The following is a 14,489-nucleotide window of genomic DNA, read 5'->3' as shown; positions in this document are numbered from 1 at the left end:
TGAGATAAAAGCAGAAAGAAAATGATTGTGAAATGCATTTACATACAGACTTCAGATATGAAGAAAATGCTGTATTGATTCTTAGGCATAGTGGAAATTGCTTCAGTTGTGGTACTATTCTGGCAGAAATTTAATACTATATATCATAGTCTATTCTTAGGACAGGTTCATATTGGCTTTTTTTTTCCTAGCAGGAAGTCTCCATTGTGCTCTACACAATGAGGCTTGACATTACTGTGGTGTATAAGAATCTAACATTGGTTGCCCTTGTGTGGTTTTGTTCACACTTGAGTGTATTAGCTGTTTATTATTCTTATGTTACATTTCCCTTGCTTTCTCTTGTAGGCTGAGAATAACTAATGGCTTTCCAATATACATAAATATGAAGTCACAGTCAGCACATACATGGAAAATCTAACGTGTCCAGAGAATTGCCTCAACAGGTCAGGTCAACTCGGTACCCCCTATGCCTTCATTCACGTACAGAGGACCCATAGCATTCAGAAAGGCATCAATTGCCTGGTTTGAAAAGGAAGCCTTGCCCTTTCCTCAGACATGACTTCTACTTTGCTGCTTTACTATTGGCTGTAATCAAGTCTGTATCACTCTCACCAGACTATACAGGCTTACTTCTGTATTCCTCCTCTAACCCTATGCTAGCAGAGGAACGAGGTAGTAGGGCAGGTTCTCTTCTCTTTTGTGAAACTGGACAGAAAACAGATATTCTAAAAATAATTGCAGTAACATCTCAGTTAACTGGATATGTGGTATGGAGCTAAAAATTAAACTATTTCCTTACCTCTTTTGTGTATGTTGCTCTCTAGGACTAACTGTGTAAGAATGAGCTATATTGAACTATTGTGGAGATTTCAATAATGATAGAATATGTAATGCTCATATAGACACACAAGGTATGTGTATCATTTATAACACAATGTATGTGTATAATTTATATTCACCTAGTTAGACAAGTTTATACATTCAGAGTTTTTTGTTTAAAAAATCTGCCAAACAAGAATGACTCAGGGAAAAAGCAAGCATTGTATCTTGTAGAACAAACCAAATTATCCTGTCAACAAAACAGTTTTTCAATGGTTCCATAGAGAAAGAAAGAGAGAGAGAGACGGGGAGGGAGGGAGGGAGAGAGTGAGAGATTGGATGTTTCACAAGCCTGCTCAGAATATCTCATTATTTGAAGTGCAGGATGTGTTTTTACACAAGGGTGCATTCATATTATTTTATTTTTGTGGTGTAAAATCATTTAGCCAGCTTTTTGGATGTGAATCACTTGCATGCTACAGGTAGGCTTAAGTCTGCCATGCTTAAAGCTGTGGAAACTTTAGAAAACAAGCAAATTTCAAAGGAATCATTTATAAAGGGGACAGCAGGGATCAATCCATTTAATAAAATCAGGCATTCATATTGGTGTTAAAAAGAAAACAAATTTCACAAAGGGTTAACATTGCTAACAGGAGTTTGCTACAGCATTTGATCATCTTAGAAATTTTGCTACAACTTCATCAACCTACATTTTGATAGAGAAAGGAAAAATGGAATAGAATGAAGATTTGTTCCATTGGTTAAAAATTGAACAAGAAAACAAGCTCTGGGGAGCTATCAGTATACAATCAAAGTTATTTTATTATTTCTAATTGCAGGATATTTTAAGCTACTATGAAACTCTTGTGAAGTCTACATTCATCCTCTTGAAAAATGTATACTTACCTACTCAGGTGAAAACTGGAAAGGGTCACAGGCCACCATGAATGAATACTTCAGCAATGTATTAGAAACAGCAGCTCTTCTTAATTACATTTTCAAGGGAGAATCAGGGAAAATCCCTTCCCCCAAAGCCTCCCATTTCACAGAAGCAACCCAGCAGATACACCATGAGATTTAAGCTATAACCCTGTGTTCAGAATTCAAAGCAAGCAACCATAAAGGGGTCCAGAGGTGAGGCTGCCTGGTATAAAACCACACTCCACAAACATGATCATTGTTGCTAGCTTGTTCATTATCCTCTTATATCCTTGGTTGCAATCTTCAGATCCACCCAAAAAAGCCCACCAGATCACTACACTCTGTATATCTGCAAAAAGGCACGCAAGGGTGGAGAATGTGCTATGCTTCCCATTCCAGGAACGGCAACAGCATGCTGGAGCTCAGAGCCAATCCATACCGAAATGCAGTCGGCAGCACCATCGTGCTGTGCTGCCTTTTAGAGGCTCTTCCCAAACAAGCGGTGAGGTATGTGTGGATCTCAAGCACGGCAGCAACTTTCAGCAAGATTCAGTACCCTGGATAGAAGCAGCCCGGCAGCTGCTTCTCCGGAGCGCATTCTGTCAAGCAGCTGGAAACCTTCAGCACCACGGACAGTAGTCAGCGACTCGAATTTTGCATCATGCAAGCGGAACGTGCCGCTCCTCTGGGCGAAGAAGACAAATCCTATGCATCTAGCCAGCGAGACCACATTCGCCCTTGGACACCTTCCCTAGACCGAAGGTATTTTCTAAAATACCCATAAATTTACTTTACATTTGACAACTCCCTTCTCTTTAAAAAAAGGAAAGCAATCTGCCGATTTCAAGACACCAGTTTCAGACCAGACTGCAGGGCTACGTTCTAGGAAGTGGCAGAGGGTAGACTGAAGCTCTCTGCAGTTACTGAATGATGAGGCAAGGGTAACTGTCAAGGCGCTGGTCTGAAACTTGTTCATTCTTGCTTTGCTGTGATCTGGAATATTTTCTCCAGATAAACGCCACATTCAATTTGTGGGTGATGTGCTTTTATAGAAGTTAATCCACCCCACCCCACCCCCTGCAATGCACACCTATTCAGAGGGTAGAACAAGTAAAAATACATTACTGGTTTTATAAAAGTAGATTTTCTGTTGTGGCTTGTGCTGTAGTACCTTGAAGGGGGTGGGGGGCATTTCCCCTGCAATTCATCCCCTCTGTCATTAGGCGTCATTGTAAAGCTATTTCTCCAGGAAAACGCCAAATGATAGCTTCTTTAATGTATTTTTAATAGTCAAATAAGCAGTCATAAACACAAAAAGTTGTGAATTCTTTCTATTGAACTAAGATATACAAACTTTGTATTCCGTGCCACCGGTTTGCTCCAGACATTAGCAGCAAATGCATTTTAATCCACCCCCACTGCTAAGAGGTTGATGGAAGGTTTCCATGAAATTTCACTACACAGTGGGCAAGCGTCTCAGTTCCAAATTCGAACGGTGCCATCGGAGCCACCAGAAACTAGGTGCTCTGCCTTGTGATCAAATATGACACTCTGAACTTCATCTTCATGGCCCAACAAGCTGGAAAGATGCCCCGACTTAAGTTCTAAAGTCTTCACAGTTCCATCATTGCTTGCAAGAGCTACAATACGACCTGAAATGTAGAGTAAAGAGATCAGAGATCTAGAAGACACAGAAGCAACTTCGGCAGCTCCATGCCTGAGGCTGTAGACTCTCACATTCAATTTATCAATTTTCTGCACATGACTGTGACTGTAGATAACCATGTACTTAAAAAAAAAGAAGTCAAATCGATATTAAGAGAGATTTGATTTCAGAGTGATTAAATGAACCTGAGGATTTCACACTGCCATTCAAGTAAATAAGAGTACAGTGGGAGCTATTATTTAATGTAAGACTGGAATACCTTCATTTCAGTAACTTTGCTCTGGTCTGTTCATATTCTGTGCTAAGGAAGAACAATTCTGAACTAAAACCTGCACTAAATCTGTGTTAATTTTAACTATGCAAATCAATAAAACTGTGCAATTTGTTCTGTATAAATCTTTTCAGCAGGGTGCCTTATATGGAAAGAAAGGCATATATTTTTGCAGAATATATTTTACCACAGAGATATGAATAAATAAGAGTTGAATTGTTAGGGAAGATATAAGTAGACGAGAACATGGCAATTTTCCATGTATAGTAGGCAAATTCTATCCCTAAACAGAAGACAATCACTTTTATCTTGCAATCCCTTGGAGTCAGAGGATGACCAAGACCACAGCGGCCTGTTTCTTGCAACCTCGCCTGCCCTAATTCACTTCAATGGAGTTGGCTGCTTACAGCTTCCACCTTGATTGAAGGAAATGGGAGAGCTCTCATGCAGAAAAGCTTCGTGTCTGTTCTGTAACATATGCAAGGATCTGGATCAGGGAGAATATGTACGTATGTTCAGATGCATTCAGTGGATATAAAGTGCAACTTGCTTGTTGAAATATAAATGATACCAAGCTCTGCGAGGATCATCTATATACTTGCAACCCAGAAAGAGTAGAGGGCAAAAAGGGTAGAAGATGAGGGCAGGAGAGGGTATCCACACTTGAAGACGTGTGGAATCTGAAAGATTCCTGAATATTCTGGGGGATTTTCCAGTTGGGATTGCTGGTGTTCTTGCCAAGGCCCTGGTGAGATGGAAAGAGCTGTGGACATGATCACTCTCAAGTGTCCTCTCCTGTGTCATAAAGCCCAGTCTGCTCCCTGATTTACCAGAGGGTTGGGGGCAATGAAACAAACATGATGATGACTTGAATGCAGATGGCATAAGTTTTCATGAAGAGTACAAGTAAGAGCACATTAAACTGCCTACTTTGTGGCAATGAGGGCGGTAAGGGACTTCCACTTCTCTGCTTCCATTGCATCCTCAAGTAGCCATCCAGGGCTTTTCTGAGTGGTGAAAGGACTATGGCATCGGGGCCCTGATATGGATAGAATCCTTGGAAGCCTGCTGTGACAGGTTTGCTAGGGTAGTCTGTCTGTCTGTCTGTCTGTCTGTCTGTCTTTTCTTTCTTTATTACATTTCTATACTGCCCAATAGTCAAATTCTCTGGGTGGTTCATATCCTCTTGGACCTAGATGCTCTTATTGGTACAGTTCCAGAGGAGTTGTCCAGAGCATAGCCAGATTAACCACAGGTTTAAGGGGGCTGCAGCCCCTGGCCCACCATCTGAGGGGCCCACTAGCTAGCCCAGATAACCAGCTTTCAAATAAACAAGAGCAAGTCTCTAGCCCTTGTAGAACCTGAGATATGAGACAAAATGTTCAGGCACTTTCCAATAGTTTTGTGAGAAATGGACAATTGTTTTATCCAATTGTTTTGTGAGAAAGGAGCCTGTGAGAAACACACCTTTCATTGTGTTTAGCCTATGAGCGAAGTCACAGCTATGATCAACATTTGGCCATAGAAAGAAGTGTAGAGTGACCACTTATCTGCAGGACAGACTTCCTGGTTCATTTTGAATCCCTCCCCGCTTTTTTGGGTCCTAGGAAGCTGTGTGGGAGTGCACGCAAGGAATCTGAAGTGGTGGTCTTCCTGAGCGTTTTTCTGGCTCAGCTGTTGGTGATGGCTGAGGTGTGCCCCACTGCCTAGCCATCTGCCCCTCACTGGACCTCCTCCCTCTCCCACCCATTGCAGCAGGAAAACAGCAACATACCAACTCCCCCCAAAATGCAGGTGTTTAGCATTTCAGCCCAAATTTATTTATCTATTGAGTTATTTCTGTGCCTTACAGTAACTCAAAGGAAGGAAAGGGGGTGGGGGAGAAGAGGGATTTAGGCTTGTGCTGTAAGGCTGCAGTCCTGTACACACATACCTCAGTGTAAAATCCATTAAACACAGTGGTACTTACTTCTGAGAAGTTATGTACAGGGTTATGACACCAGAGGGTAGCCATGTTGGTCTATTGCAGCAAAAACAACAAAGCGTCTTGTGGCGCTTTACTGTTTAGAATTCTTCCCATCCTTCCCCCACACACAGCATATATATGTACTGTATATAAACCTGAAGCTCCTCATAATACTCCATACATCTGATGAAGGGAGCTATTGTCCACGAACGTTTATGCTAGAATAAATGTCTTATGCTTTAAAGTTCCATAAGTTTCTTAGTTGTTTTTGCTGTTAATGTTGAGTTGATGTTCATCCAGAATTTGGAGGCATATGGGTGGGGCATACGAGAAGCTAGAGGATGTTCTTCACATTTTTAATGTTTAATATGAGTTATAAGAGTTGGTGTCAGTCTTCAGGCTCCCTCCCCAGGGTCTCTATAAGATACATTTCCAAGTAGGGTAATAGATGCATTTTATCTCTAGTACACATGCACAGATAGCTATTTTACATGCTAGGGAAGCTTATTATGAATATAGTGTAAGACAATTATGTTTTTTGAATATAATTGTAAATGTTTTATTATGTTTATGTTCTGCCTTTCCTCCAACAGCTAAAGATCTCCCTATTTTTATCTTCACAACAATCCTGTGAGGTAGGTTAGGCTGAGGGGAAGTGACTGGCCCAAGGTCATCCAGTGAGAATTGGGAGGCATTTGCTGATCCTCCTCAGGCAGTGTCCATCCTGTTTGGCTGTTGTGTCTGAGTGATGCAGTGAGGCAGCCTGTCTCTCTGTCTCTCTGTGTGTGTGTGTGTGTGTGTGTGTAGAGAGAGAGAGAGAGAGAGAGAGAGAGATGCAATGTGTGTTTATGTTTTCTGTGTCTGATGTAAAAGTGAAAGCTTGTATTTGAGTTCTCTACCATGGAAGGGATATTTTAGCCTTTTCCTTCCAGGAAAGCATGGAAAACCATTTCCACTAAAATATGTAGTAAAAATATTTTTGCATTATTGCTGTACTGTGTGTGTGCATGCACACACAAGTGTCATGTGTGAGTTCAGTACTAGGGGCAGAGTAGGGAGCCCACCACATATGGCTAGCCTTGGGGCTCAACGTGGCCTTGATCCAGCCCTGCCCTGGTCAGACCACCATCTGAGGTCCATCGAACCATCTGTATTCTCGACCCTTACCCATCTTGGCTCCTTCCCTCCCAAGAGCCTCCTAGGTAAGGGTACTGACTGGGTAGGTCTGGGAAATACTTTATGCCTCATTGATAGAGGGGCTAGTCCTGGCTATCTTGAAACAGGTGGCTGTGAAGATTATATCAACTGTTGCTCAAATACAAATATCCCATTTTTGGGCAAGGTGGTCAAGAGGTGATGGCGGACCAACTTCAGGCACTGTCAGATGAAATGAATTATCTAGACCCATTTCAATCTAGTATTAGGCCAGGGCTTGGTACTGAAACAGCTTTGGTCACTCTGATGAATGACCTCTTCAGGAAAGAGAGAGAGGGAATGCAATCCTGATGATTCTCCTCAATCTCTCAGCAGCTTTTCATATAATTGACTATTATATATCTTGCTGAACTGACCCTGTGGGTTCGGAGCCATGTTGATATGGTGGGTCCACTCTTACCTGCAGGGTCCACTTCAGAGCATAGTACTGCAGAACCTCTGCTCAACCCCACTGCACTTTCAGTTGTGGGGTCCCACAAGGTGTCTCCCATGCTCTTCATCTATATGAAGCTGCTATATGAAGTCATCCAGGGACTTGGAGTGAGGTGTCATCAGTATGCTGATGATACCGAGCTCTATTTCTCAGTGTCTTCTGAATCAGGTGAGGCTGTGGAGGTGCTGGACTTGTTAATAGGCTGGATGAGGGCCAATAAGCTAAAGCTGAATCCTGACAAGACAGAGGCACTGTGTCTGGGAAGTTGGTGTTCAACCTGTTCTGGAAGGGGACATTCACCTGAAGGAGCAACAGCACTGTTTGGGTGGGTTCTTTGATCCAGCATCTTTAGGGAACCAAGTGGCCTCAGTGGCTCAGAGCATGGTTCTCCAGCTTCAGGTCGTTTTAGAGATGTGAAGGCCCAGAACAAACCTGGAAAAATGGGGGGGGGGATTTTTCCTGATTTTTTCCAAGGACTGTTTTTGTTTTTTTCCAAAAAAAAGAGGAAAAATTGAACAGCTTTGGATTGTGAAATATTTTCTTTTAGAATTTAAGACAAGGTATTTACATATTGTTACCAAGCCTTTACTCCTTGCCAAATGATTTCTAAAAAACTATGTAATAAGAATCATAGAATAGTAGGGTTGGAAGGGGCCTATGAGACCATCAAGTCCAACCCCCTGCTCAATGCAGGAATCCAGGTCAGAGCATCAAGACTAGAGATGTAAAAGACTACAGATGAAAGAAAGACTACAGATGTAAAATGTCTGGAAATAATGAAGCCATGGGGGAAAAAATCTTCTTTAATCCTCTCTGTATGATTCTCAACACAGTTATTTCTTCCATTTCTTACTGAAATTATTAATCCAATCTATCTTTTACTGATAGACATTTTGGGATGCTCAGTTTCCCAGTATGTGAATAGAGCCATCATATTATAATATAAGAGCACACACACATTGACAGTTTGGGTTTTGTTCTACAGAGTCCTGTGTTTCTGGACCTGTCTTCCTCTGCCTCCAGTTCTTCCTGCTTCTTCCTGCTTCTAGGATGATTAGGGGTGTACGAAACCCCGCTTACCTGGCTCCACTGGGGTCTGCACTTGGGGGGAGGTGATCCATTTCTCCCCCCCTCCCGGAATCCTGCCCGGCCGGCTCCGCAGCCAATCTGCGGAGCCGCCAGACAGGCCAACCCACAGCGGGGCCTCCAGCCACTGCCGGGCTGCTACTGACGGAAATGGCGTCCTGCGTAGGGGATGCCATTTGCATCCCTACGCTAGCCCATGATAGGCCACATAAATATTTACGTAGCCTATCATGGCAAAAGGCAGCTACACAAATGGTGGCGGATACAGCAGCCGCCATTTGCGTGGCTGCCTTTTGATGTGATAGGCTACGTAAATACTTATTTATTATTTAAATACTTATTTACATAGCCTATCACGGCCTCCGCAGGGATGCAAATACTTATGTAGGTAAGTATTTACCTACGTAAATACTTACGTAGCCTATCACGTCATTCCTGGGGAGGCGAATGGCGGCCGCCATTCAAGGAGCACCCACCGGCGAACGGCATCAGGTAGGCTCCGTTTCACGCATGTTTCGTGGGGTGGGGGGGTGAGGGGGCTTCACTCCACCACAGATTCCAGGGGGCCAAATGCGCTGGCATTCGGCCTCACTGGGATCCGTGGCGGAATTCTCCGCCATCCCTAAGGATGATTCAGATGTTTCAGGGACTACTTACTGAAGTTTCCTCTGGTCAGACGTAAATGAGGAAACTAAAATATGTTATGTATAACTTGGTTTGTTCATAAAATTAATCATGTCTGGTACATTAAAATTTAAAAGTATAGGTTATTCAGACAATAATTACCAATTTATTGAGTTCACTTTTTAAAGTTTTCAAATATAATGACAATTTTATGAGCAAACCAAGTTACAAAGAATATAACTTTAGGAACATAAAGGCTGCTTTATGTTCCAAAAGCAGCCTTCCCCAACCTGGTTGGTGCCTTACAGATGTTTTGGACTACAATGGACAACATTCCTGAGCACTGGCCATCCTGCTGGAGCCTGATAGATGCTAAAGTCCAAAATATCTGGAGGACACTAGGTTGAGGAAGGCTGTCCTAAAGCAACAAAGTGACTTTAGATCTGTAAAGAGTGCTTAAAAAATACGTATTGCTTATTTTTCCTTACATTTCCATTTTTTTCTGGGGGAAAAAGGGGAAAACCCCGGGGTTTTCCCATGCCGTCAAAACTTCTGGAAATGTTACATCTCTAGGTGGTTTGCCAGCTGTGACTTTCCTGGATAGGGATAGCCTGGCCATGGTGATCCATGATCTGGTAATAGGGATGTACGAAAGTGACTTACCTTTCGCGGATTATGTTGATGGTGGGGGGGAGGCGCTCCGTTCCTCCCCCCGGAATCCTCGAACGGCCGGCTGTGCTCCGCGGCAGCTCCGCGGAGCAGCTGGCCAGGCCGAGCCCGGCCAGGCCAGAGCTGTCCGCAGCCGGATTTCCGGCCGCAGAGGGCTCTGGGTGAAAAACAAAACAAACAAACAAACAACCGCGTATGCAAATGGCGGCGGCTACGGTTCCTTCTTTTTGGCTGTCTTAATCTACGTAAATATTTACGTAGACTATGACGGCGAAAATAAAGGGGAACGCAAATAGTGTAGCGGGCGCTATTTGCGTCCCTTTTTGATTCACCGTTTCACCGTAGGCGAAAACGGCAAATCAAAAGAGGACGCAAATAGCGCCCACTACGCTATTTGCGTTCCCCTTTATTTTCGCCATCATAGTCTACGTAAATATTTACGTAGATTAAGACGGTAAAAAGAAGGAACTCAAATGGCAGTGGCCGTAGCTGCCGCCATTTGCGTATGCAGTTTTTGTTTTTTTTAAACCCACCCAACCATGATAGGCTACGTAAAGATTTACGTAGCCTATCACGTCTTTTTTTTTTACACACAAGCCTGGAAATGGCGGCGGCAGAGCCGCTGCCGGAGCCACTGCCGCCTGGAAGATCCGCCCCAGGTGAGTCTCATCCCGGGGGGGATCCGCGGGGGGCGGGGGGGTGGCAGGCCGTTCCACCACAGAGTTCGGGGGGCCAAATGCACTGGCATTCGGCCTCACTGAGATCCGTGGCGGAATTCTCTGACATCCCTATCTGGTAACCTCTAGGATGGCTTACTGTAATGCATTATACCTGGGACTACCCTTGAAAATGATCAGATGCTTCAGCTGGTTCAGAATTTAGCTCCTAGGATTCTGTCCAGTTTATGTAGGTGGGATGTTGCACCAATTCTGAAGGAATTACACTGGCTTCCTATTAGTTTCCAAGTCCAATTCAAGGTGCTGGTGGATCACCTTTAAAACCCTAAACAGCTCGTGGTCCAAATATCTGAAGGAATGCCTCCTCCTATACCGACCTGCCCATACATTAATATCTCCATGTATCATCATTGCCAGAGGTGCATTATGCATCTTCAAAAGAGTGTGCCTTCTCTGTGGAGGCACCCCAACTTTGGAATGGCGCCCCATGGTAAATATGGATGGCACAGACTCTATTCATTGTTTAACCCTAAATTAATATGTTCCTTTTAACCCAAGCATTTAAAAACATTTGTAATCGCTTAAAGTTCTTGAGATTTTAAAACTGTATATTCAATTTAAATCAAAACTGATTTTGGATTGCTTGTTGTTGGCTGATTGGTCTTTGCTGGTTTAGATTTATATGCCTCTTGTTATTTAAAATATTATTGCTGTTACATTGTTTTTAAAATTTTATGTATACCACCCTGGCACCCATAGAAAAGCATAAAAGAGGTAAAATAAATAAATAAATAAATAAATATCTAGCAACAGTAGAGATTAAACTTGCAAGGGCTGGGATGACATTTTGCACACTTCACTACACACTAAGCCTGTTGGGGCGATGTCCGCCCATGTATGTCACTGTCTATTGATAGGCAAAATCCCTGGTAGCAGGAAGCAGCATGCAGGCATGAAAGTTTCAGTGGCAGAAGGGAAACCCGTGGTTTGCTGCTTGCTTCCCTTCAGCCCAGCAGATGTTCCCACAACGGCTGCAGTGGGAGATGCACTACATTGGACTTGGCTTATTTAAATCATCCCCGGCACCCAAGATAAGCTCCTGTGAGATCCTCAAGGTCAAGAGTGGAGACAGCTAGCTTATGCCCCCTATAAACCTGAACCTATTCTGGGAGCCAGACAAGGGTTTCTACGTGCTGGAGGCCCAACACTGATTCTGGAGAACTCTTCAAATGTGCCACCAGCTTCCCAATGGACCCCTTATTTGCTAAACTACTTGGACCCATAGAGCAGGGTACTCTGAGGAGGCCCAGTACTGCTTCCTTAAAGCTTTGGGAAGTAGTGATGGCATCACTGATGTGCCCTCACTTGCCAGGTAAGGGCTCAAGAGGAAGGAGGGGAGAGGAAGTGTAAATAAGTCCCCTTCTCACTCTTCATACCTCTGCCCTCCACCATGAGCTTGTGCTCACTTGCTCTCTCTAATAATTAGGGGATCTGATAGTAGATAATCCAAGGATATCAGAATCCAAATTGGTGGTGTTATACCAGACTTGCAAATGGAGCTCTGATTTTTTTTTTAAAATAAGGCAAATATGCATCCAGAGCTAAAAGAAATTATGTAGACATCCTAGAACAGGGGTAGGCAACCTTCTGGGGCCTGTGGACACAGTTGGCAACTTGAGAAACTGCCCTGGGCACCATCACAAAATTTGCACGCTGCAGCTGAAAGCAGTGGCCAGCCACCTGCCATCTTCATTTCCTATGACTGTTTCTAATCCTCATGTATGGCCCAGAGGTGTTCATGGGAAAAGAAGATGGCAGCAGCTAGAGGCCCTCACTTTGCTTTGGAATGATTCCAGCTGCCAGTAAGAAACTTTGTTATTATTCTTTCTTTTTAAGTGGGAGGGTTTGGGCACCTCGGTGAGCACCAAGAGAAAGGTGTCCAAAGGCGCAGTGGTGCCTACAGGTGCCATGTAGCCTACCCTGTTCTGGAATATAGAAATAAGATAAGGTGCAATTGTCTCAGACAATTATGGAACCCAAGTATTATTGGATAACACTCAGACTTCTTTTGCTATCCATGACACAGGGAGTACTTTGATCTCAAATCATATTCATAAACATATGGAACCCCAATTTCTATACAGTGTGTTTGTAATTTATATGGAGAATTCATGTAACAAGATAAAATTAAGCTAGCATCTGGAAAGTTATACACTTGCATTACCTACCTGGGAGACTCTGCTTAGAAATTAAGTGCAATAATCATGAGCTTCACGTACAAACAAAAATCAATAAATTCATTTCAAAGCAGATGTGGTCCTTTCAAGAAAGACATAGTTGCATTTCAAGTCATGATTACAAGCACATTTGGGGTAAAGTAGTGAGTTCAATATACTCACAGAGTGATTACGAGCCCTTCATGTGTACTGGTATGTAGTTTAAAAAATTTGCCCAATGAAAATGAATTAATTTTTTCAAGGTCAGTGAGTGGCGGTGTGCTATGTTTTGAGCAAACAGCTGTGCTGTCCTTAGTTTACAAATAGTCCCCAAAGCCAATAACAGAATGCCATTCAGAGGATATGATCACACACACATGCCGAGGCACACACTTATGGATACAACACATCTTGATTCAGTTGAAGTTAGTGCCATAGTTTCAGTGGGACTTGGCCATGACTCACTTTAGCTATGTTAGCTAAATAGCACCCCTATTTCATTTTATGCCATTTAAAGCCTGGTCTAATCCTAGAGCTCAAGATGGATAGTATCATTTTCTTACCTCTTGCATCTTTGCAAACTTGACCAAGGCTAACTACTGCTTTCACTGAGCAGACATCTATTGCTTTCAGTGGGACTTAATCGAGATGACTGATTTTAGTGGAATTGGAGGCCAGGTTTGTTTTCTACTCCTAACAATAGAGTGATCAAGGCTATTCAGTAAGTCCATCTCTAAGGATTTCTAAGAGATAGAAATTTCACTTGACCGCAGGTTGGGTCCTGTGTTACACTTAGCTGCGACTTAGAGTTGCACTTAGTTCCCATTGCAATCAATGGAACTGAAGTCATAGCTAATTTGACCATTGATTTAAATTAATTTAGGGTGCAATCCTAACATATTTCTATCTGCTAGACAGAAGCCTCTGTTCTTGGAGGCTTCTGAGACTCCTAGGCCTTGCCAGATTGCTGCAGGATGGAAGGAGTGATGGAGATGTTTTCACCTCCTGTTCTCCTTTTTTTGCTAACCTGAGAGGCCTCTCTAGCTTTCTTACCCTTTCCTCCCTCCCCAACCCTCTTCCAAGGTCACAGCAATGACCACAGAAGAGGAACTGGCTGGGAGAGATGATGGGGGCTGGGAAATCCCTGCTCGGATTTCCCCTCCCCAAGGTTGTAGCTGTCTCTATGGCCAGTGGGGGTGGGCAGGTAATCTGCCATATTTTATGGTCCCTGGGATGCCCTCCCAGGGACTATAGAATTATTTCCCTAGGTCAAATCTAATGCTTCTCTCTTTCTTGGAATTTCCATCCTGAGATGTATTTTATCTTCCCCTGATCAGAATTATTTTGGTGCAGTTTTACAGAATGTACAAAATTGAAAAGGTAGAGATAGAATGATTCAGTTCTGGTATAGTATATTCTATGGTAAATTCCAGTTGCATAACTTTATGAATAGAAAAAGGAGTTCAGCAAGTAAACAGAATGATGATGAGAGAAAACACACAAAGGAAGGGGTGAGGAAAAACTGATTTCGATTTTGACGTTTGCTGCACAGACTTAACTTCACAAGTTATTTCAGAACATTTCTGCACACTCTATACTTAGATGAAGGATATGGATACTTGTACAAGTAAGAGAAGCCAGCCTAAGCATGATAAATATGCCCTAATTTACACACTCTTGTAACTGCTAGGCTACTTCATCTAGAACAAGGTCTGACACAGCAAAGATCCCTACGATGGATTAGGGTGTCCAAAGCAGCTGATGTGAATATCTATTATAAGCTCTTTTCTAGCAAGTCTTTGCTGACAGACGTATTACATATGGATTTTACTTGCAGCCAGACTCCATAGGCATCCACTAAGAGGCAGACAAATGCTTTTTTTCTTCTTGGTGTCCGGATAGTAAAATATCTGGTAGGGGACTAAT

The 14,489-nt window shown here is 43.0% G+C and overlaps 1 protein-coding gene across 2 annotated transcripts in view; it reads right to left on the bottom strand.

The window, feature by feature from the left end:
* Positions 1–1,387: 1,387 nt before the first annotated feature.
* SPAG16 (sperm associated antigen 16) overlaps positions 1,388–14,489 on the bottom strand; it is a 775,737-nt gene continuing 762,635 nt past the window's right edge. Inside the window, exon 16 of one of the 2 annotated variants that reach the window (XM_084819345.1) lies at positions 1,388–3,392. In XM_084819345.1, the coding sequence (XP_084675471.1) occupies positions 3,217–3,392 (176 nt within the window). In that variant the 3' untranslated portion in view covers positions 1,388–3,216. The remainder of the gene's footprint in view (positions 3,393–14,489) is intronic. The other variant, XM_084819334.1, reaches the window with a different exon arrangement.

Source organism: Heloderma suspectum, chromosome 1, assembly GCF_057233095.1.
Source record: "Heloderma suspectum isolate Gila_16-S chromosome 1, 16-S_ref, whole genome shotgun sequence".
Lineage (NCBI taxonomy): Eukaryota > Metazoa > Chordata > Lepidosauria > Squamata > Helodermatidae > Heloderma > Heloderma suspectum.
This window is presented reverse-complemented; position numbering and strand designations above follow the sequence as displayed.